We start from the raw sequence: 23427 nt of genomic DNA on the forward strand, positions 1-23427 counted from the left end.
CTAGAATTACTTTCTGGTATTCTGACCAGGCTAGAATCACTTTCTGGTATTCTGACCAGGCTAGAATCACTTTCTGGTATTCTGACCAGGCTAGAGTCACTTTCTGGTATTCTGACCAGGCTAGAATCACTTTCTGGTATTCTGACCAGGCTAGAATCACTTTCTGGTATTCTGACCAGGCTAGAGTCACTTTCTGGTATTCTGACCAGGCTAGAGTCACTTTCTGGTATTCTGACCAGGCTAGAGTCACTTTCTGGTATTCTGACCAGGCTAGAATCACTTTCTGGTATTCTGACCAGGCTAGAGTCACTTTCTGGTATTCTGACGACACCCAGCCTTTATCAGTGTATCTTAACTATTCCAGAGCTAACACACACGATTACCAAGCCCTTGATAAGGTGAGGCCGTGAGCTAGTCCAGGGCTATAACAACCTAGTCCAGGGCTATAACAATATCTGAGTGTCCCAGGGGAGAGGTTTGAGTTAGTCTGTCGATTCTAGTAGGCAGACCGTATTTAATAAAACACCTGTGTTAATCAAGATTTTCCTGTTCGCTCAACAACTGAGTAGTTGAATAATCTTCATGACTCTTATCAGTCTATAGGAGTCTACCCCAATGAGCAAAAGGCATTAAAACCAGTTTTGCTCACTGGTTAGTCATACATGAGTGAAATAAGACTGAAAATGACGTAACCATCTACCTAGAACAGTGGTGTTTTCATGCGTACCTAGGACTCTTTGTTTTGCCTATTTCCTCCTCTTTTTAAAAGGTTATTAGGTAATACTGTAGACTCGAACTCGTTTCGTATGCATAGTTTTCTAGCTGTTTGGTATCGGGGGGGGTCTATGGCTGAGGTGTTTTAGAGTTTCTTTGTTTGAGTTTATTAAAGTACACTCCTAAAATGTGTCCAGGTTTGTGTGTTACTGAATAAAACAGATGACTGATCATTTTTGGGGGGGGGGGGGGTTGATTCCAACCTGCTGTGGAGACGAGCAGTTTGACAATACATGGTGGTGCTGTATAGTATAACTGTATAAAACCCAACCATGAACCTCAATCTGGCATCGTGATTTAATTTAACTTTCTTGTGAATTTTAACCACCTTTTTCCTCCCTAAGTGATAGTTACGATCCTGTTTTCTTTTTTTAAATTAAAAACGCTACACTCATGCATCCTCTGAAATATGATCCGCTCAGTTTATTACATTCTAGTTAAATACATCGCCTCCCCCGTAACACACAATGAAAAGTTTCAAATTAAATGACTGCAAGATATTAATTTTTTTTGCTACGTTCAAGACAACTGAACTCGAACGCTCATGAAGTCAGATTTCCAAGACCACTGGAAAAATATTTTTTGAACAGTCATTTCACTTGGGGGGGGGGGGGGGGGATTCATTGTAGAGCTCTGACCTGAAGATCACTGACATTTGACCTAGTTGTTTTGAAAGCATCAATGAGTTTAAACAGTATTTTATTACATTTTTACACAATGAAAAAGAACAGTCCTAATCCCCTGAGGAGAATAACAAGACGATCTGTTACATATAACTACATCTTTATGTAATGTCACACTTTTTATCCACCTCCCCACATCTATTTTAATAATTTACAACACAAAGTATGCAACATTTTATTGTCCTCAGTCACTAAGTCTGGACCTCAGGCAGAATAGGCAGCAGGAAATAAAACACATCCTGGTTGCAATTTAGAACAGAGGTTTCCCCAGCTCCAGTCCTCAAGTCCACCCCCCACCCGATTAGTTGAGTCAGGTGTCCTTGTCCGGGGCTACAACAACAAAAGGTGTGCAGGTGAAGTTACTCGAGGACTTGAGTTGGGGGATAAACTATCTACAACAGTATGCAGACACAAAAATTCACCAATAAGAGATCAACAGGTACTTAATGGAAAACCTTTTATATCCTGTGAATTCAGTTTAAAAAAAAGAAACTACAAAAAAATGAAAATCCCCTCAAGCATTGCCCAACATATTTACATATAAACCTTTAACTGGTAATCCAGTATGGCTGCAGAAACAGAAGGGCTGAGCACGTCTGCAGAAACAGAAGGGCTGAGCACGTCTGCAGAAACAGAAGGGCTGAGCACGTCTGCAGAAACAGAAGGGCTGAGCACGTCTGCAGAAACAGAAGGGCTGAGCACGTCTGCAGAAACAGAAGGGCTGAGCACGTCTGCAGAAACAGAAGGGCTGAGCACGTCTGCAGAAACAGAAGGGCTGAGCACGTCTGCAGAAACAGAAGGGCTGAGCACGTCTGCAGAAACAGTTCCAGTGCATCGTTGTTCAGCCAGAGTGTCGTGCCTCGGGCTGCAAAAAATCCCCTGGTTTTCAAGAAAGAAAACTGTTCCTAGAAACAAAGAACCAGGATTTCCAGAAAAACCTTTTACATTTTGGGAAAGTTCATGGATTTTTGCAACCGTCGTCGTGGAAAACATCCCTGAGTGAGTGGAGCTAAAAAAGGTAGACATGGCCCTCGGATCAGACCGTAACCATTAAGGGGTGGAAAGACTGGCTAAATCAGGCCACTCAGCATATGAACAGGGCTTGTGTGGTCAGCTGCAAAAATTAATAAATTCCCTGGTTTTCAAGGAATCCCAGCTTAGCGGATTCCCACAAACCAGGAAGGAATAAGCAGGAAATCCAGGGACCCTCCAACCAGGTTCTGGAAAACGAGGGAATTTGAGAGTTCCCAAAAATGTGCAACCATAGTTCAGCATATGAATAGAGGAAATTGGTTATTTAACATCTAGGACCCTGTGTCAGTGGTGATGGGGGGAGGAGGGGGTCAACATCTACCAGCGAGGCTTAGTGAGACCCTAGCCCTTCAACATATGAGCACGGGGTTGTGTATGCTCCTCCACAGACGAATGATCTGCCGAGGGTTCCGTCGGTGCACCAGCAGGAGATCCTTATGAACACAGGGGTTCTCCCGGTCCTGCTCACGAATGTCAAACGTCTGGAAGCCATCGTGTGCTTCTGGAAGTATTCCTAGTGCGTTGAAGCACATCCCAGAGTAAACGTCGTCGATGGGGTAGAAAGGGAGGAACTTGGAGACGCCGTAAAGCCGTCTGATCAACGACCCCGAGAAGAGGTAGCCTCCTCCCCCGGCGTACGCAGGGTAAGGTCCGTCGTAGAAGGTCGGTGGGATGTAGTACTTGCTCTTAGAGTCGCGGAGGGGACTAGCAGTGGAGATGATCTGGCCCAGGTAGAGCGTTGAGGTCTTGTTAGGCCCCAGGGACTGCAGGTAGCCCAGTATGGCCTCCGTGTTGGCCAAGACGTCGTCATCCCCTTTAAAGACAAAGGAGACTTTAGGACAGCGGCTCAGGACCCACCTGTAGAACACCTGCTCCTTCAGTGTGAGGTTGAAGAACGAGTCGTGGAAGTCCCATTGGAGGAGGTCGCCGTGGTGACGCGCCTCAAACACCAGTTGCTGGCTCAGGTCGGGCTCGTCCAATGACGAGGATCCCAGCAGGAAAACTAGACGAACTCTGACCCCTCCTCCATACACCGCTTCTCGCCCCCACGTCTCCCGTACCACCTGTCTCTGCTCAAAGTTCCCCGGGGTCGACTTGATGGCGAAGAGGAGGAATGTTTCTCCGTCTTCCGAGGTGCACTTCTCTGGTTGGTCAATCAGTATAGGAGGGTTTCTACACTCCATCCCAAGCAGGAAGTCCTGGTGGAGTTCCGGATAGGAAGTAAAGTCATGAATGTTTGTCCGCAGCTGCTCGGGGTTGTGTCGGCAATGGGACCAGTCCTGTCCCTCGTTTCTTGTTGATTTCCCCCCCTTTTCCAGTCGTCCAATTCCAGAGTAAAAAACACGGTTCCAATAAGCTGTGTTCTGAGGTATAGCCTTCTTGATGGCGGCAAAGACAGCAGCTTGGTGGAGATCGGGAGGAGGTGTAACAGTGAACTGAATAGGGACACTTTTTGTTCCGTCCTCGGTGGCGGTCAGTCTGGGGTAAGTTGGGACCTGCTTGGTGGACAGTGTTTCAAAGCTGACCTCACGTCTGGAGTCGTCTGAGACCTCCAGTAGAGCTCTGTGTCTGTGAGCCAGATGGAGATTGAGTGAGGAGTACAAGAAGATGAGGCAGAGGCTGCACAGGAAGGCCATGACCATGAGGGCCTGGACACGTCTCATTGTCTGGGTCCTGGATGGGGTTCGCCTGTAGTACAGAATGGAAGGTTTCTAGAATGGAGGCAGGGTTCTAGGAACAGAACCATCCAGATATTCCAGACAATCCTGTTTGTGATCATCCAGTTTCATTCGTCAGTGCCTGTTATCTTGCGTTTGCCTGGTGACGAAAGAAAACAAATCTTTTAAAAAAAAGGTCAGTGTTCCTTTTGTCTAGTTGTAGAGGCACTCATATTTCACAGCTTAGTAAAGAATCCAAACTATCTGCCATCGAACTGTCTTTTAAAAAGTATTCTATTCCTCTGTTTGGCTATAGGCTAGTCTCAGTCCTATGTTCCAAAGCCTTAGCTGGCTACAATGACTTCTGTCAAAGGGAAAAGCGGTGGACACAAAAGGAAAACTAAAATGAGTTGGCTGATTTGCAGAAACTAAAGTCGAACAGGAAGACAGTCAAGCGGAGAGTGTAGAGGTTTTCCTGTGGTTTGTACTGTGGTCTAAATGTGTCATGAGAGAGAACTGCTGCTGTGTGCTGATAAAGACTAAAACAAATCCAACATAATAACCCAGAACGTGAGGACAGCAGATGAGGTTTAAGATAAGGCTTGTCAATTATGGAGTAATACTTTATCTGGAATAGGGGGGAGCTCAAACTGGACAGTTAACATTTTATTGGCACAATTCTACTTATTTGCGTAGGAGATTCCAATTCCATTTTCAAAATGTAACCGGCAAGCCACACTGGACAGGCCGCTGGAGAGGGGGCAAAATGTAACCGGCAAGCCACACTGGACAGGCCGCTGGAGAGGGGGCAAAATGTAACCGGCAAGCCACACTGGACAGGCCGCTGGAGAGGGGGCAAAATGTAACCGGCAAGCCACACTGGACAGGCCGCTGGAGAGGGGGCAAAATGTAACCGGCAAGCCACACTGGACAGGCCGCTGGAGAGGGGGAAAAATGTAACCGGCAAGCCACACTGGACAGGCCGCTGGAGAGGGGGCAAAATGTAACCGGCAAGCCACACTGGACAGGCCGCTGGAGAGGGGGCAAAATGTAACCGGCAAGCCACACTGGACAGGCCGCTGGAGAGGGGGCAAAATGTAACCGGCAAGCCACACTGGACAGGCCGCTGGAGAGGGGGCAAAATGTAACCGGCAAGCCACACTGGACAGGCCGCTGGAGAGGGGGCAAAATGTAACCGGCAAGCCACACTGGACAGGCCGCTGGAGAGGGGGCAAAATGTAACCGGCAAGCCACACTGGACAGGCCGCTGGAGAGGGGGCAAAATGTAACCGGCAAGCCACACTGGACAGGCCGCTGGAGAGGGGGCAAAATGTAACCGGCAAGCCACACTGGACAGGCCGCTGGAGAGGGGGCAAAATGTAACCGGCAAGCCACACTGGACAGGCCGCTGGAGAGGGGGCAAAATGTAACCGGCAAGCCACACTGGACAGGCCGCTGGAGAGGGGGCAAAATGTAACCGGCAAGCCACACTGGACAGGCCGCTGGAGAGGGGGCAAAATGTAACCGGCAAGCCACACTGGACAGGCCGCTGGAGAGGGGGCAAAATGTAACCGGCAAGCCACACTGGACAGGCCGCTGGAGAGGGGGCAAAATGTAACCGGCAAGCCACACTGGACAGGCCGCTGGAGAGGGGGCAAAATGTAACCGGCAAGCCACACTGGACAGGCCGCTGGAGAGGGGGCAAAATGTAACCGGCAAGCCACACTGGACAGGCCGCTGGAGAGGGGGCAAAATGTAACCGGCAAGCCACACTGGACAGGCCGCTGGAGAGGGGGCAAAATGTAACCGGCAAGCCACACTGGACAGGCCGCTGGAGAGGGGGCAAAATGTAACCGGCAAGCCACACTGGACAGGCCGCTGGAGAGGGGGCAAAATGTACAGTGCATTCGGAAAGTATTCAGGCCCCTTCCCTTTGTCACATTACAGCCTTATTCTAAAATGTATACACTTTTTAAAATAAATTTGTCAATCTTGCAACATGCATACATACTCAAGATGTTGACAAACATCCCTGTTGGGTTCTGAGAATGTGAAATATACTGTAACGACCCTGGGTATATAATACTTTACATACTTATGTCACTGAGGGAGAGAGGGTAATGTACAGTTGAAGTCGGAAGTTTAAATACACCTTAGCCAAATACATTTAAAACGCAGTTCCTGACATTTAATCCTAGTTAAAATTCTCTGTTTTAGGTCAGTTAGGATCACCACTTTATTGTAAGAATGTGAAATGTCAGAATAATAGTAGAGAGAATGATTTAGTTCAGTTTTTATTTCTTTCATCACATTCCCAGTGGGTCAGAAGTTTACATGCACTAAATTAGTATTCGGTAGCATTGCCTTTAAATTGTTTAACTTAGTTCAAACGTTTTGTGTAGCCTCCCACAATAAGTTGGGTGAATTTTGGCCCATTCCTCCTGACAGAGCTGGTGTAACTGAGTCAGGTTTGTAGGCCTCCTTGATCACACACGCTTTTTCAGGTCTGTCCACAAATGTATTGGATTGAGGTCAGGGCTTTGTGATGGCCACTCCAATACATTGACTTTGTTGTCCTTAAGCCATTTTGCCACAACTTTGGAAGTATGCTTGGGGTGATTGTCCATTTGGAAGACACATTTGCGACCAAGCTTTAACTTCCTGACTGATGTGGCTTCAATATATCCACATAATTCTCCTGCTTCATGATGCCATCTATTTTGTGAAGTGCACCAGTCCCTCCTGCAGCAAAGCACCCCCACAAGATGATGCTGCCACCCCCGTGCTTCACGTTTCGGATGGTGTTCTTCGGCTTGCAAGCCTCCCCCTTCTTCCTCCAAACATAACGATGGTCATTATGGCCAAACAGTTCTATTTTTGTTTCATCAGACCAGATGACATTTCTCCAAAAGTACGATCTTTGTCCCCATGTGCAGTTGCAAACCGTAGTCTGGCTTTTTATGGCGGTTTTGGAGCAGTGGCTTCTTCCTTGCTGAGCGGCCTTTCAGTTTGTGTCGATATAGGACTCGTTTTACTGTGGATATAGATACTTTTGTACCCGTTTCTTCCAGCATCTTCACAAGGTCCTTTGCTGTTGTTCTGGGATTGATTTGCACTTTTCACACCAAAGTACGTTCATCTCTAGGAGACGGAACGCGTCTCCTTCCTGAGCGATATGACGGCTGCGTGGTCCCATGCTGTTTATACTTGCGTGCTATTGTTTGTACAGATGAACGTGGTACCTTCAGGCGTTTGGAAATTGCTCCCAAGGATGAACCAGACTTGTGGAGATCTACAATTTATTTTCTGAGGTCTTGGCTGATTTCTTTTGATTTTGCCATGATGTCAAGCAAAGAGGCACTGAGTTTGAAGGTAGGCCTTGAAATACATCCACAGGTACACCTCCAATTGACTCAAATTATGTCAATTAGCCTATCAGAAGCTTCTAAAGCCATGACATAATTTTCTCTAATTTTGTAAGCTGTTTAAAGGCACAGTCAACTTAGTGCATTTAAACTTCAGGAATTGTGATAGATTATTTCACTCATAATTCATTGTCTGTAAACAATTGTTGGAAAAATGACTTGTGTCACGTACAAAGTAGATGTCCTAACCGACTTGCCAAAAACTATAGTTTGTTAACAAGAAATGTGTGGAGTGGTTGAAAAACAAGTTTTAATGACTCCAATCTAAGTGTATGTAAACTTCTGACTTCAACTGTATAACATTTACATTACGTCAGGATATTGTATTGTTAGCCATCAGGGATCCTCTGGGAGGAGAAAAGACAGTCTGGTACCAGTCACCATGACAGCCGTGAGTTGGGGAGGAGTGAGCACTTTGGGGTTAGAGGTCAGGTTAGATGAAATGAGGAGGAACAGATATCATTAAGGTTCTGTCTAGCAACAGAGATGCATTGGCTGTTCAGATGTGTAGGAGACTCAGCATAGGAGAAAAGGGTAAAATATCAGTGCTTGTGTGAATATGTCTATCGATTCAGCTGTTCGATCCTTTGGAAGAATAAACTTGGTTTAAGCGTTGAGTTCTTACTCTAATAATTAGAACCTATTAAGCCCATAATGACAAAGCGAAAACAGGTTTTTATAAATGTATTCAGACCCTTTGCTATGAGACTCAAAATTTAGCTCAGGTTCATCCTGTTTCCATTGATCATCTTTGAGATGTTTCTACAACTTGGAGTCCACCTGTGGTAAATTCAACTGATTGGACATGATTTGGAAAGGCACACACCTGTCTATATAAGGTCCCACAGTTGACAGTGCATGTCAGAGCAAAAACCAAGCCATGAGGTCGAAGGAATTGTCCGTAGAGCTCAGAGACAGGATTGTGTCGAGACACAGATCTGGGGAAGGGTAACAAAACATTTCTGCAGCATTGAAGGTCTCCAAGATCTGACGCTCGTCGGATGTGGCAGGGCTTGCAAACCATCACAGACCACAAAGGGAAGCACAGCCGACAGCTGCCCAGTGACACGAGCCTACCAGACGAGCTAAACTACTTCTATGCTCGCATCGAGGCAAAACATGAAACATGCATGAGAAGACTGGAAGACTGATCACGCTCTCTGCAGAAGATGTGAGTAAGACCTTTAAACAGGTCAACATTCACAAGGCCGCAGGGCCAGACGGATTACCAGGACGTGTACTGCGAGCATGCGCTGACCAACTGGCAAGTGTCTCCACTGATATTTTCAACCTCTCCCTGTCCGAGTCTGTAATACCAACATGTTTCAAGCAGACCACCATAGTCCCTGTGCCCAAGATAGCGAAGGTAACCTTCCTAAATGACTACCGACCTGTAGCGCTCACGTCTGTAGCCATGAAGTGCTTTGAAAGGCTGGTCATGGCTCACATCAACACCATCATCTCAGAAACCCTAGACCCACTCCAATCTGCATACCGCCCCAACAGATCCACAGATGAGGCAATCTCTATTGCACTCCACACTGCCCTTTCCTACCTGGACAAAAGGAACACCTATGTGAGAATGTTATTCATTGAGTACAGCTCAGCGTTCAACACCATAGTGCCCTCAAAGCTCATCACTAAGCTAAGGACCCTGGGACTAAACACCTCCCTCTGCAACTGGATCCTGGACTTCCTGACGGGCCGCCCCCAGGTGGTGAGGGTAGGTAGCAACACATCCACCACACTGATCCTCAACACAGGGGCCCCTCAGGGGGTGCGTGCTCAGCCCCCTCCTGTACTCCCTGTTCACCCACGACTGCCTGGCCAGGCACGACTCCAACGCCATCATTAAGTTTGCCGATGACACACAACAATGGTAGGCCTGATCACCGACAATGACGAGACAGCCTATAGGGAGGTCAGAGGATCTGCAGAGAAGAATGGGAGAAACTCCCCAAATACAGGTGTTGCCAAGCTGGTAGCGTCATACCCAAGAAGACTCGAGGCTGTAATCGCTGCCAAAGGTGCTTCAACAAAGTACTGAGTAAAGGGTCTGAATATTTATGTAAATGTCATTTTTTTTTTTATTAAAAATTTAATTGCTTTGTCATTATGGGGTATTGTGTGTAGATTGATGAGGGGAGAAAAACAATTATCAATTTTAGATTAAGGCTGTAACATAAAATGTGGAAAAGAAAAGGTGTGAATACTTTCCAAATGCACCGTAAATATCAATAATTTATTCATGTAAATTAAAAAAAGGTGGTTAAACAGTTAGAATATCTAGAGAGGACTGCACCATGGGTAGTCTACACTCACCTGTGATTCATTAGGAATATCTAGAGGACTGCACCATGGGTAGTCTACACTCACCTGTGATTCATTAGGAACGACTACAGGCAGAGCGATCAACAGATCTCATTCCTGAGGGGCCAGCTAGAGTCAACACCTAGAGAACAGGGAGGCATCCTACATGGCACCCTATTCCCTACACGAATGCACTACCTGGCACCCTATTTAGTGCACTACTTTTGACCAGGGTTTTGGGATGCATCCAGGACCTTGTGTTTGTTATTGTGAAAGAGGAGAAGGAGGAGGAGGGGGGGTAATACCTTGTGACTGTCATTAAAGGAAATGCGCCACCCACTTGACCAGATTAAAAAGATTTGGATATGTAAAATGAGGATTATGATAGTTGTATAGCATCCATATAACACAGATTAAAAAAAAAAAAAAATACCCCACTGCCAGGCACATAATGACACAGATCAAACTAACTCACTGCCAACACAGGTTCAACAGGTGCCACTGCCAGGCAGAGTGAGACATTGGACCGACAAAACGAAACAATTAGTAGGTAAAGCAGTTACTTGGTAAATCTTAACAGAACTTTTCTCTAAATGGGTTTTACTTCTGGCTGTTCTTCAGGGTAACAGTGAGTTGTATTTTAATTCAGTCTTTATAAAATAGCTTATTGATGTGATTGGTTAATAATTTAACAAATATTTCCTCCAAGGGGAGTGGCAAAAGAAACAGCATTACATCAATCAAAGTCCTACCGACAATAACCTCGTTTAAAAAAAATAATCTCAAAAGTTGGCTAAATGACCGAACAGTGAAACAATGGTTTTGTAACTGTACATGTAAACTAGGGACCGTGCACTGAAATAAGTGATTAAATGTAATGTAAATGTAATGTAAATGATTATCGTGGAATCTCGGTCACGTTTTTAAAAGGAAAGTATGTAGGACTGTGAATGTCAGTCCGCCCGAGCGACCAATCGTAGACGAATCCGTCTTTGTAACCTTGAATTAAATATGTTAGAATTTAAAAAGATTTTATGGGGGGGGGGGATGGATTGAAATTGTTTAGTAGCCCCAACTTGACTATATTGGTGTTTCTTGCGATAAATGTGTTTAGTCCTAATAGTTAAAATGCAATATTTTATAATAATTCTATAACATAATTAGTATACAACGGTTACAATTCACAGAAAGGTGGGGTGGAAAAAACGTTACTTACGGTACAGGAACTTTTCCTCCAGCTCCTTCCTTTTCAGTGTCGGCTAATTACTCAGACAAATCATGTTCTTACGGTGTCAAAAACGTTTTGTAGGCTGCATTTTATCAACCACAGGACTGACAAGCAAAGAAGACTTCCCATAATTATCTCAAGGAGTGGCAACAACATATTTCCCGGCAAGCTCACACAGGCACAGAAGCCGCGACCTGCCCATAGAGAATGATAGAAGCCTCTAGTGGCCTAAAAGCTATTTTAAAGTAGTCAAGTTAGTGGGAATTCCTATGTGTTGTAGCCTCAGTGGCGCTGCCCATGCTGTCACAGATGCTATAGTGGCACAGATGTAAAGATGAGTCCTCTATCTACCTCTACGGCGCTGCCCTCTGCGTGTGTGGGATCTTACTGGGCGGGGTGGCTACATTAATTAACATGTCCAAACAACTGCCTATCACACTGAAAGAATCTCAATCGCATACTCCTCAAAACCCATTTGAGGAACAGGTCAGAGGGGCAGACCTCTGTCTTTCTCATCCAATGGGTTGAGGAGAGAGGATACCAGGAGTACGCAATTTAAATTCTCCTATTGAATATCCAGCAATGGAGGCTGGTGGGAGGAGCTATAGGAGGACAGGTGTAACGAGCTGTAGGAGGACAGGTGTGACAGTTTAGCTTCCGTCCCTCTCCTCACCCCTACCTGGGCTCGAACCAGGTACACATCGACAACAGCCACCCCTCGAAGCATCGTTACCCATCGCTCCACAAAAGCCACGTCCCTTGCAGAGCAAAGGGGAACAACTACTTCAAGGTCTCAGAGCGAGTGACGTCACCCGATTTGAAACGGTACTAGCGCGCACCACCGCTAACTAGCTAGCCATTTCACACCGGTTACACAGGCTCATTGTAATGTCTGGAATGGAATAGATGGAACGGAGTCCAACGCGTGGTTTCCATATGTTCGATATGTTCCATTTAATCCATTCCAGGAATTACAATGAGCCCCGTCCTCCTATAGCTCCTCCCACCAGCCCCCTCTGGATATTGCAGGTAGCCAACGGATACAGACACTCCTCGACTTCCACGATCTGCTGCTCTTGCTCTCTCACTTTCGTACATTTTAAGTAGCCTATAGAATACCATTGGTATGAGTCATAATACCCATAAAACCTAGCGGTCAAAAGAGTGAAATGATTCCATCCATTTTTCCCATAGGGGTTTTTAGAAACACTTCAAAATAAGGGCTGCGTAGTCGCTCTGGATAAGAGCGTCTGCTAAATGATGTAAATGTAAATGTGAAAGCTTACCCTGGAATGTTGTTTTGATAACCGTGTACATTTCTCCAGGAAATGGGGATTGAAAATAATTTCCATTTGACCGCAAGGTGTTATGGGTATTATGACACCTCCACTGTGGGACTCCATTACATTTGCACAAATAAATTGCAGAAGAGGACGTTTTTTATTTATTTATTTCACCTTTATTTAACCAGGTAGGCCAGTTGAGAACAAGTCCTTTATTTAACCAGGTAGGCCAGTTGAGAACTAGTTCTCATTTGCAACTACGACCTGGCCAAGATAAAGCAAAGCAGTTCGACAAACAACACAGAGTTACACATGGGATAAACAAACGTACAGTCAATAATACAATAGAAAAGTCTACATACAGTGTGTGCAAATGAGGAAGGATAAGAGAGGTAAGACAATAAATAGGCCATGGTGGGGAATTAATTACATTATAGCAAATAAACACTGTAATGGTAGGATGTGCAGAAGATGAATGTGCAAGTAGAGATACTGGGGTGCAAAGGAGCAAGATAAATAAATAAATACAGTATGGGGATGAGGTAGTTGGATGGGCTATTTACAGATGGGCTATGTACAGGTGCAGTGATCTGTGAGCTGCTCTGACAGCTGGTGCTTAAAGTTAGTGAGGGAGATATGAGTCTCCAGCTTCAGTGATTTTTGTAATTCGTTCCAGTCATTGGCAGCAGGGAACTGGAAGGAAAGGCGACCAAAGGAAGAATTGGCTTTGGGGGGGACCAGTGAGATATACCTGCTGTAGCGTGTGCTACGGGTGGGTGTTGCTATGGTGACCAGTGAGCTGAGATAAGGCGGGGCTTCACCTAGCAGAGACTTGTAGATGACCTGGAGCCAGTGGGTTTGGCGACGAGTATGAAGCGAGGGCCAGCCAACACAGAAGTCAAGACACTCCACTCGTAAGATGTTTTGGTGCGGGCCGCGATTGAGTCTGTAATCCCAACATGTTTCAAGCAGACCACCATAGTCCCTGTGCCCAAGAACACTAAGGTAACCTGCCTAAATGACTACCGACTCATAGCACTCACGTCCGTAGCCATGAAATGCTTTGAAAGGCTGGTCATGGCTCACATCGACACCATTATCCCAGAAACCCTAGACCCACTCCAATTTCCATACCGCCCCAACAGATCCACAGATGATGCATCTCTATTACGCCAAGACAGTCGTGAAGAGGGCACGACAAAGCATATTACCCCTCAGGAAACTAAAAAGATTTGGCATGGGTCCTGAGATCCTCAAAAGGTTCTACAGCTGAAACATGTCGAGAGCATCCTGACCGGTTGCATCACTGCCTTGTACGGCAATTGCTCGGTCTCCAACCGCAAGGCACTACAGAGGGTAGTGCGAACGGCCCAGTACATCACTGGGGCTGAGCTTTCTGCCATCCAGGACCTTTATACCAGGCGGTGTCAGAGGAAGGCCCTAAAAATTGTCAAAGACCCCAGCCACCCTAGTCATAGACTGTTCTCTCTACCGCATGGCAAGTGGTACCAGAGTGCCAAGTCTAGGACAAAAAGGCTTCTCAACAGTTTTTACCCCCAAGCCATAAGACTCCTGAACAGGTAATCAAATGGTTATCCGGACTATTTGCATTGTGTGACCCCCCAACACCTATTTTACGCTGCTGCTACTCTCTGTTTATCATATATGCATAGTCACTTTAACTATACATTCATGTACATACTACCTCAATTGGCCCGACCAACCAGTGCTCCCGCACATTGGCTAACCGGGCTATCTGCATTGTGTCCCACCACCCACCAACCCCTCTTTTACTCTACTGCTACTCTCTGTTCATCATATAAAAAGTGTCTCCTGACAGGAGGGGTCAGTGTCTCCTGACCCCTCCTGTCTCAGCCTCCAGTATTTATGCTGCAGTAGTTTGTGTCGGGGGGCTAGGGTCAGTCTGTTATATCTGGAGTATTTCTCCTGTCTTATCCGGTGTCCTGTGTGAATTTAAGTATATTCTCTCTTTCTCTGTCTTTCTTTCTCTCTCTCGGAGGACCTGAGCCCTAGGACCATGCCTCAGGACTACCTGACATGATGACTCCTTGCTGTCCCCAGTCCACCTGGCCGTGCTGCTGCTCCAGTTTCAACTGTTCTACCTGCGGCTATGGAACCCTGACCTGTTCACCGGACGTGCTACCTGTCCCAGACCTGCTGTTTTCAACTCTCGAGAGACAGCAGGAGCGGTAGAGATACTCTGAATGATCGGCTATGAAAAGCCAACTGACAATTACTCCTGAGGTGCTGACCTGTTGCACCCTCGACAACCACTGTAATTATTATTATTTGACCCTGCTGGTCATTTATGAACATTTGAACATCTTGGCCATGTTCTGTTATAATCTCCACCCGGCACAGCCAGAAGAGGACTGGCCACCCCTCATAGCCTGGTTCCTCTCTAGGTTTCTTTCTAGGGAGTTTTTCCTAGCCACCGTGCTTCTACATCTGCATTGCTTGCTGTTTGGGGTTTTAGGCTGGGTTTCTGAACAGCACTTTGAGATATCAGCTGATGTAAGAAGGGCTATATAAATACATTTGATTTGATATATGCATAGTCACTTTAACCATATCTACATGTACATACTACCTCAATCAGCCTGACTAACCGGTGTCTGTATATAACCTCTCTACTGTATATAGCCTCTCTACTGTATATAGTCTCTCTACTGTATATAGCCTCTCTACTGTATATAGCCTCTACTGTATATAGTCTCTCTACTGTATATAGCCTCTCTACTGTATATAGCCTCTCTACTGTATATAACCTCGCTACTGCATATAGCCTCTCTACTGTATATAGCCTCGCTGCTGTATATAGCCTCTCTACTGTATATAGCCTCTCTACTGTATATAGCCTCTCTACTGTATATAGCCTCGCTGCTGTATATAGCCTCTCTACTGTATATAGCCTGTCTTTTTAACTGTTTTATTTCTTTACTTACCTGTTGTTTACCTAATACATTTTTTGCACTATTGGTTAGAGCCTGTAAGTAAACATTTCACTGTGAGGTCTACTACACCTGTTGTATTCAGCATTTCACTGTAAGGTCTACTACACCTGTTGTATTCAGCATTTCACTGTGAGGTCTACTACACCTGTTGTATTCAGCATTTCACTATGAGGTCTACTACACCTGTTGTATTCAGCATTTCACTGTGAGGTCTACTACACCTGTTGTATTCAGCATTTCACTGTGAGGTCTACTACACCTGTTGTATTCAGCATTTCACTGTGAGGTCTACTACACCTGTTGTATTCAGCATTTCACTGTGAGGTCTACTACACCTGTTGTATTCAGCATTTCACTGTGAGGTCTACTACACCTGTTGTATTCAGCATTTCAATGTAAGGTCTACTACACCTGTTGTATTCAGCATTTCACTGTGAGGTCTACTACACCTGTTGTATTCAGCATTTCACTGTAAGGTCTACTACACCTGTTGTATTCAGCATTTCACTGTGAGGTCTACACCTGTTGTATTCAGCATTTCACTGTAAGGTCTACTACACCTGTTGTATTCAGCATTTCACTGTAAGGTCTACTACACCTGCTGTATTCAGCATTTCACTGTAAGGTCTACTACACCTGTTGTATTCAGCATTTCACTGTAAGGTCTACTACACCTGTTGTATTCAGCATTTCACTGTGAGATCTACACCTGTTGTATTCAGCATTTCACTGTAAGGTCTACTACACCTGTTGTATTCAGCATTTCACTGTAAGGTCTACTACACCTGTTGTATTCAGCATTTCACTGTGAGGTCTACTACACCTGTTGTATTCAGCATTTCACTGTGAGGTCTACTACACCTGTTGTATTCAGCATTTCACTGTGAGGTCTACTACACCTGTTGTATTCAGCATTTCACTGTAAGGTCTACTACACCTGTTGTATTCAGCATTTCACTGGTAGGGCTACACCTGTTGTATTCAGCATTTCACTGTGAGGTCTACTACACCTGTTGTATTCAGCATTTCACTGTAAGGTCTACTACACCTGTTGTATTCAGCATTTCACTGTGAGGTCTACTACACCTGTTGTATTCAGCATTTCACTGTGAGGTCTACTACACCTGTTGTATTCAGCATTTCACTGTGAGGTCTACTACACCTGTTGTATTCAGCATTTCACTGTGAGGTCTACTACACCTGTTGTATTCAGCATTTCACTGTAAGGTCTACTACACCTGTTGTATTCAGCATTTCACTGTGAGGTCTACACCTGTTGTATTCAGCATTTCACTGTAAGGTCTACTACACCTGTTGTATTCAGCATTTCACTGTAAGGTCTACTACACCTGTTGTATTCGGCGCACGTGACAAATTAACTTTGATTTGGTCTGCTTATTATCCCCGCCCCAGAGAGGTTCCTTTGCCAACATGAAGACGTTACATGTAGTCTTGGCAACAGAACCACCTTCGGCAGGGCGGGGGCAATAAGCAGACCAGATCGCAGCCCCACCTCACCATCGTTGGCTCAAGTAGAGACACCCTCCCCCTCCCCCCAATTGCTAAAGGCCTGTATGAACTATGCATAGATAATGATAGAGGCCTATATGAACTATGCATAGATAATGATAGAGGCCTGTATGAACTATGCATAGGAGAATGATAGAGGCCTGTATGAACTATGCATAGGAGAATGATAGAGGCCTGTATGAACTATGCATAGAGAATGATAGAAGCCTCTAGTGGCCAAAAGCATGGGCAGTGCCATTGAGGGCTTCCACCATTTTTAATGTAGTCAACTGGGTGGGATTTCCAACTTAATTGGCTGATCCCTCCTGGTGGCCATGTTGGAGTCATGTCCAACCGAGTCATCAGGAGGGATCAGCCAATCGTGAAGAAGAACATGTACAACTTCAAAATGGAGATAGAGAGAGCCTCAATGACACTGCCCATGCTGTCACAGACTCTATGATGGCACAGCTACAAAGATAGCTCCATAGAGATAGGGTGATTCTGTATTTACCTGATCTATTTGTTATTAATGGTTAACAATTAATATTTAACTAATAGTAAGACATTTCTGTCCTACTAGTGTCTGTGTTTGTTAAGGTCTCCACTCTAGTTCCCTGCAGCTAATCTGGACGTATGGTCACCAGAGATGGCTTGAACTGACAAAATGAGTTAAAGACTGCATTACATAGACAAGAATGTGTTTTACTAGAGATAGTTTAGGGGGTAGAACAATCCCTCATTGTCTCTAAATCGTCCTTGCATCTGGGAAACTAAGATAGGATGAACCCAGAGTGGATTATGATGCTCCTTGGTCTCCATGACTAAGCATTCTTAGTGTCAGCTATATAAAGAACTCTGCATTTGTGTAAAGGTTAGGTTACTCAGTCCAACACTCAAGGGTTATTATTATTGCAATAATTAATCAATATGAAATAAACAGATGATTGAAGAAATGACAGTCTCTCTCTCTCAGTATGAATTTCCATGACGATAGCGAATAGAGAACTCATTTTCCTTATCCACCATCTTTATAAATTGCATATGTTGCTTGGCTACCCATAGTCCTTGCTTCCGGTCAAACGCTACACCCTCTGACATTAGTTTCTTAAGGGTCAACGCTATTTACAATTCTTCAGATGTCTTTACCCTAAACTCTACTGCTTAACTAAACCTTTTTACATTTTAACTTCAAATGGAGTAAGATTCATCGATATAGCACGGACGGTTTAGATAAGAGCAGCTGAAGAATTCAGTTTGTCGTCGTCAAACAACATGATCATACGTTTTATTTTCCACAACAATTTAATAATTTTCTTCTAATTACAGAGTCACAACCTTCTCTCTTTACAGGTTCATTAATCTTTGCTCGTCTGTAGGGAAGAGAAAGAGTCCGAATCCTTACACACGGACAAAAACAACATCCTTTAAATCAAAATCAAAAGCTTGTCCATCTTTACATGTCAAAATAAGTTGAAATCAATAGCTTTCCAATAAAAATAAGTATAGTAAACTAGTATAGTGGGTAACACAAAGTAGAGAGGAGGTGAGTGGACATAAAACACAAGCATCATTGAAGGAAAATAAGAGAATTGGAATAGAATGTAACACTGCAAAAATCATTTAAAACCTTAACTAGGTTTATATCTGTATGGGCAATTTATTCATTTATATCATTGCTATGGTGTTTCTCTGTAATCTTGTCTTAAAATACTTTATAAATTACATTGTATTATCAATATTAGAAGGTCTTTCCAAGGCCACTGTGTGAATAAATGTATTTCTAAAATCGGGTTCAGCAGTCCAGCGTTCCTGAGGTGTCCCAAAGCAGGAAGAGTACAGAGTTTAAATCAAGGATATTCACCTTACGATTGGCTCTGCACTTCGTAGTGTGTAGTCCACAGAACATTATGATTGGGCTGGTTTCATTCTGAAGGCACTCTGCAGTAACTCTCCCACTATGGTACAAGTCTACAAGTTAGTGTTCATTAGCGTCTGCAGTGGAACAGATAACCACAGATATCACTCGCCCGGCGGTACAGTTTTGCACCACGTTCAGCAGAACAGGAGAGGCTAGCTCTGTAAAACACCGACGGTGGGTCTGTGGAACAGGAGAGGCACTAGGACTAGCGTTGATGACTGATCAACACCGGGGTGACGAGAGGAGATACACTGCAAAGGCGAGATGAGCTTTCTGCTGTAAAAAGGCACAAGAGTAAGGAGAAGAGCAGAAGCCAGGGTGTCGGGCCTGAGGCTACCAGGGTGTCGGGCCTGAGGCTACCAGGGTGTCGGGCCTGAGGCTAGCAGGGTGTAGGGCCCGAGGCAGCCAGGGTGTAGGGCCCGAGGCAGCCAGGGTGTAGGGCCCGAGGCAGCCAGGGTGTAGGGCCCGAGGCAGCCAGGGTGTAGGGCCCGAGGCAGCCAGGGTGTAGGGCCCGAGGCAGCCAGGGTGTAGGGCCCGAGGCAGCCATGGTGTAGGGCCCGAGGCAGCCAGGGTGTAGGGCCTGAGCCAGCCAGGGGGGGTTTGGCAGCGTTTCCCTAACTTGGTCCTTAGGACCCCCAACGTTTTGGTTTTTGCCCTGACACTAAACAGCGCATTCAAAATATTTAAAGCTGAATGCTTAGTTTGTTATTTAAAAAAAAATAAAAAATCAGCTGTGTAATGTGAAAAACCAAAACATGCACCCCTTGTGGTCCAGAGGACTGAGTTTGGGAAACCCTGGGGAAGGGCTGTGACGGTCGGTACATTTTGTCAACTGGTAAATGTCATGGAAATAACTGCGGGTCTCACGCTGAGCGTTAATGAACATGAACACACTAAGCATCTCCGGGCCGACACGCCACTGAACCAGGACCATCGTTGTCGTGCTTCTATTGGAACGTCGACATTTTAAAAAGTCTCATAAATCCGTTTAATATAGCCTACACCATAAATGATTTATTAATGAAGAATTTTTATATAATAATAATAATTTTGGTATCATTCCCAAGTGATAATATTTTCACATCAGACTATTTTCCGTTTAATTTGGTCTTTACAAATACTAAATAATGTGTGTGAAATGAGTTCTGATTTAGAATGGGCCTTTATCAGAATGGGCCGTTATCATGGCCCATTCATCGTCTGAACGGGCAATTTTTTTTAAATAAAAAAAGTCATCTGTATGCATGTATTCAACGGCAAATGGAGGACGCTTTTCCCATGGTTCATTTTCATGACAGCCAAGTAGGCTACTCTGGTTGTAAGGCAAAGCAATGTGCTTAATAATAGGAAAGTTGAGAAATAAATATAGTAGGCCTCGCCTATAGAAAGTTGATAGGATCCTCCTCTTTTTAATAGAGGCCATCAAAACTGTTTTCTCACGCAATTGCATAGCATAGGCTGTAGAAATGTTGCCCCAACAGAGCACATATTTAACTCCGTGCATCAACCAGCTATGAGGAGCTGGCTCTTGCTGGCTCTCGCTGGCTCTCGCTGGCTCTCGCTGCTCAACAGGTGATCCTATTCAGCTCAAACTTTGACTGCCAGGGCTCTCAGGAAGTGTTTGATTTGATTCTCCACTGTATTTGCATTGAGTGATTACAGGGACAATAGAGCGCCGAGGTATAGGGGGTCTGAAGGGGGGTATAGGGGGTCTGAGGGGGTTTAGGGGGTGTATAGGGGGTCTGAGGGGGGATTTAGGGGGTCTGGGGGGGTTATAGTGGGTCTGGGGGGGTCTGAGGGGGTGTATAGGGGGTCTGAGGGGGTGTATAGGGGGTCTGAGGGGGGATTTAGGGTCTGAGGGGGGGGTTAGGGGGTCTGAGGGGGTTTAGGGGGTCTGAGGGGGTTTAGGGGGTCTGAGGGGGTATAGGGGGTCTGAGGGGGTATAGGGGGTCTGAGGGGGGATAGGGGGTCTGAAGGGGGGTTTAGGGGGTATGAGGGGGGATAGGGGGTCTGAAGGGGGGTTTAGGGGGTCTGAGGGGGGGTTTAGGGGGGGGGGGTCTAGTGACATCACGACCATTAACGCAGGTCACTCTCATCTTCCTCTATGGTCTTCTTGATGCGGAGGAGCATAGTGGTCAGCCACTGGTCCAACCTGGAGATAGTGTCATATTCCTTCACCTGAGAGAGAGATGGAGGAGGGGAGATGGAGACAGATAGACAGAGAGAAAGAGTGATGAGAAGAAGGATGGGGAGGGAGAGAGGTGAGACGGATGGGGAGGGAGAGAGGTGAGACGGATGGGGAGGGAGAGAGGTGAGACGGATGGGGAGGGAGAGAGGTGAGACGGATGGGGAGGGAGAGAGGTGAGACGGATGGGGAGGGAGAGAGGTGAGACGGATGGGGAGGGAGAGAGGTGAGACAAGAAAACAAGTTAACTTCCAGTTTCTAGTAATTGATTTCAGTTTCTTGTTTTAGTTCATGTCGGACTTCCTCTGTGAGTTCCAGTTTTAGTTCATGTCGGACTTCCTCTGTGAGTTCCAGTTTTAGTTCATGTCGGACTTCCTCTGTGAGTTCCAGTTTTAGTTCATGTCAGACTTCCTCTGTGAGTTCCAGTTTTAGTTCATGTCAGACTTCCTCTGTGAGTTCCAGTTTTAGTTCATGTCAGACTTCCTCTGTGAGTTCCAGTTTTAGTTCATGTCAGACTTCCTCTGTGAGTTCCAGTTTTAGCTCATGTCGGACTTCCTTAGTGACGGTTCAGCGTTTGCTATCTTTTCATGACATCAGTAAAATGACTTCCTCATTCACAAATAAAGACAAAACAAGACCGAGTTCTACTCACTGCATCAGTATATACATCAACATTCTGTTCTTCACACGCATCTAGAAGTTTCTGCAGAGAAATAAAGACATTTATCGTATTAGAAAACATATTTTGGAGTTGAAAGGTTTAGAGAAAAGACAAAAAGTTGAATCAGCTTGGTAAAGATGAAGGGGTTAGAAAAGACTAAACAGAGACCGTATCAGAAACAACCTACTTCCTTACCTTCAGCAGTTTACATTCACGAGAATCTGAGAAGGCAGGGAACATTTCTTCATACTTCTGCAAGGCCAGCTAGATGGCAGGAGATAGAGCAGTTTAGTCAGACAGGAAACCTAGAAACCTCATGGAGGATTTCAAAAACAGACAGAAGTCAGTTTTAGGGCTTACTTTGGCATTGAGCATGTCCACACAGAAATGGCAGAGAGCTGCCTTGAAGAAGTAGTCCTTAGCGCTGTACTTTAGCAGTGTGCTGTCCATCGCATTGGTCCCAACCTTAAAAAAAACACACACACAGACCGAAACAGGATTGTTAACAGTCGATAACAATTACAAGGAACTGCCTCCTGCAACAGTGTTTAGTCAGCTGTCACCTGTTCATAGATCTCTATGGCCTTCTGGTACTGCTCCAGCTGAGCTGCATAGACAGCCACCTTCAGAAGGCACTTGTTAGCAGAGCTGAGAGAACAAGGAGAAAAGGGAGGTAGAGGTACAGGGAGAGAGACAGAGAGATTATGACAACCAGTCACAAAACAAATACAGTCAAATCAAACAGGGTCTGATTCAGTAGGACAGAATCCAAATCAAACAGGGTCTGATTCAGTAGGACAAAACCCAAATCAAACAGGGTCTGATTCAGTAGGACAAAACCCAAATCAAACAGGGTCTGATTCAGTAGGACAAAACCCAAATCAAACAGGGTCTGATTCAGTAGGACAGAATCCAAATAAAACAGGGTCTCAATAAGCTCGCAGTAAGGGGTCACGGTAAGGGGTCACGCGGGGTCACGGTAAGGGGTCACAGTAAGGGGTCACAGTAAGGGGTCACAGTAAGGGGTCACAGTAAGGGGTCACGCCAGCTCACAGTAAGGGCTCACAGTAAGGGGTCACGCCGGCTCACAGTAAGGGCTCACAGTAAGGGCTCACAGTAAGGGGTCACAGTAAGGGGTCACGCCGGCTCTATTCATTACATTTCTGTCTCTCCATAGCTCCCACCATAGATATAAAACCCCATAGAGCGGTAGAAGCTGCTGACCCCGGCACATGTATGTCGGAGTGGGTCGGAATCCGGACCACTGACCTTTGACCCCACCAACACTATTCCAGCTCTTTAATGAAGCTGCCCGGTTAAGGAGTGGGAATGCACTACTCACCAAAAAAATGGATATATTGTCTACGGTTCCTACCTTGTGGACTCTTCTCCTTTGTAGTAGTCTGCCGCCTGTTCATAGTGAGCTATAGCCTGCAGACAGACACAACATTTAGACACGCCTGACCCTCACAGTCCCCCCCTCACAGTCCCCCCCCCCTCACACCTGACCCTCACAGTCCCCCCCTCACAGTCCCCCCCTTCACACCTGACCCTCACAGTCCCCCCCCTCACAGTCCCCCCCTTCACGCCTGACCCTCACAGTCCCCCCCTCACAGTCCCCCCCTTCACGCCTGACCCTCACAGTCCCCCCCTCACAGTCCCCCCCCCTCACACCTGACCCTCACAGTCCCCCCCTCACAGTCCCCCCCCTCACACCTGACCCTCACAGTCCCCCCCTCACAGTCCCCCCCCTCACACCTGACCCTCACAGCCCCTCCCTCAC

General features: G+C 45.7%; 3 protein-coding genes across 3 annotated transcripts in view; all 3 read right to left on the minus strand.

Annotated features, from left to right (window-relative positions):
* Positions 1-1456: 1456 nt before the first annotated feature.
* Positions 1457-11310, minus strand: b3gnt2l (UDP-GlcNAc:betaGal beta-1,3-N-acetylglucosaminyltransferase 2, like). The gene is made up of 2 exons (XM_029773905.1): positions 11099-11310; positions 1457-4307 (listed from the first exon to the last, which is right to left on the minus strand). Exon 2 carries the CDS (start codon positions 4151-4153, stop codon positions 2840-2842), a length of 1314 nt encoding a protein of 437 aa, XP_029629765.1. The 5' UTR covers positions 4154-4307; positions 11099-11310; the 3' UTR covers positions 1457-2839.
* On the minus strand, positions 4316-6262 carry LOC115206706 (uncharacterized). Its single transcript, XM_029773906.1, has 2 exons — positions 4916-6262; positions 4316-4868 (listed from the first exon to the last, which is right to left on the minus strand). Exons 1-2 carry the CDS (start codon positions 6052-6054, stop codon positions 4862-4864), a joined length of 1146 nt encoding a protein of 381 aa, XP_029629766.1. The 5' UTR covers positions 6055-6262; the 3' UTR covers positions 4316-4861.
* Positions 11311-20821: 9511 nt separating the features above from the next.
* The window catches only part of napab (N-ethylmaleimide-sensitive factor attachment protein, alpha b), a 15029-nt gene continuing 12423 nt past the window's right edge, over positions 20822-23427 (minus strand). The window contains exons 6-11 of the mRNA XM_029773910.1: positions 23020-23075; positions 22208-22292; positions 22005-22109; positions 21840-21908; positions 21636-21686; positions 20822-20976 (exon numbers count right to left, since the gene is read on the minus strand). Of these exons, the coding sequence (XP_029629770.1) occupies positions 20875-20976; positions 21636-21686; positions 21840-21908; positions 22005-22109; positions 22208-22292; positions 23020-23075 (468 nt within the window). The 3' untranslated portion in view covers positions 20822-20874. The remainder of the gene's footprint in view (positions 20977-21635; positions 21687-21839; positions 21909-22004; positions 22110-22207; positions 22293-23019; positions 23076-23427) is intronic.

Source organism: Salmo trutta, chromosome 13 (assembly GCF_901001165.1).
Source record: "Salmo trutta chromosome 13, fSalTru1.1, whole genome shotgun sequence".
Classification (NCBI taxonomy): domain Eukaryota; kingdom Metazoa; phylum Chordata; class Actinopteri; order Salmoniformes; family Salmonidae; genus Salmo; species Salmo trutta.

Coding starts and splice junctions, on each gene's coding strand:
- b3gnt2l (XM_029773905.1), bottom strand. CDS start 4,153: ATGAGACGTGTCCAGGCCCTCATGGTCATGGCCTTCCTGTGCAGCCTC.
- LOC115206706 (XM_029773906.1), bottom strand. CDS start 6,054: ATGCACTGTACATTTTGCCCCCTCTCCAGCGGCCTGTCCAGTGTGGCT.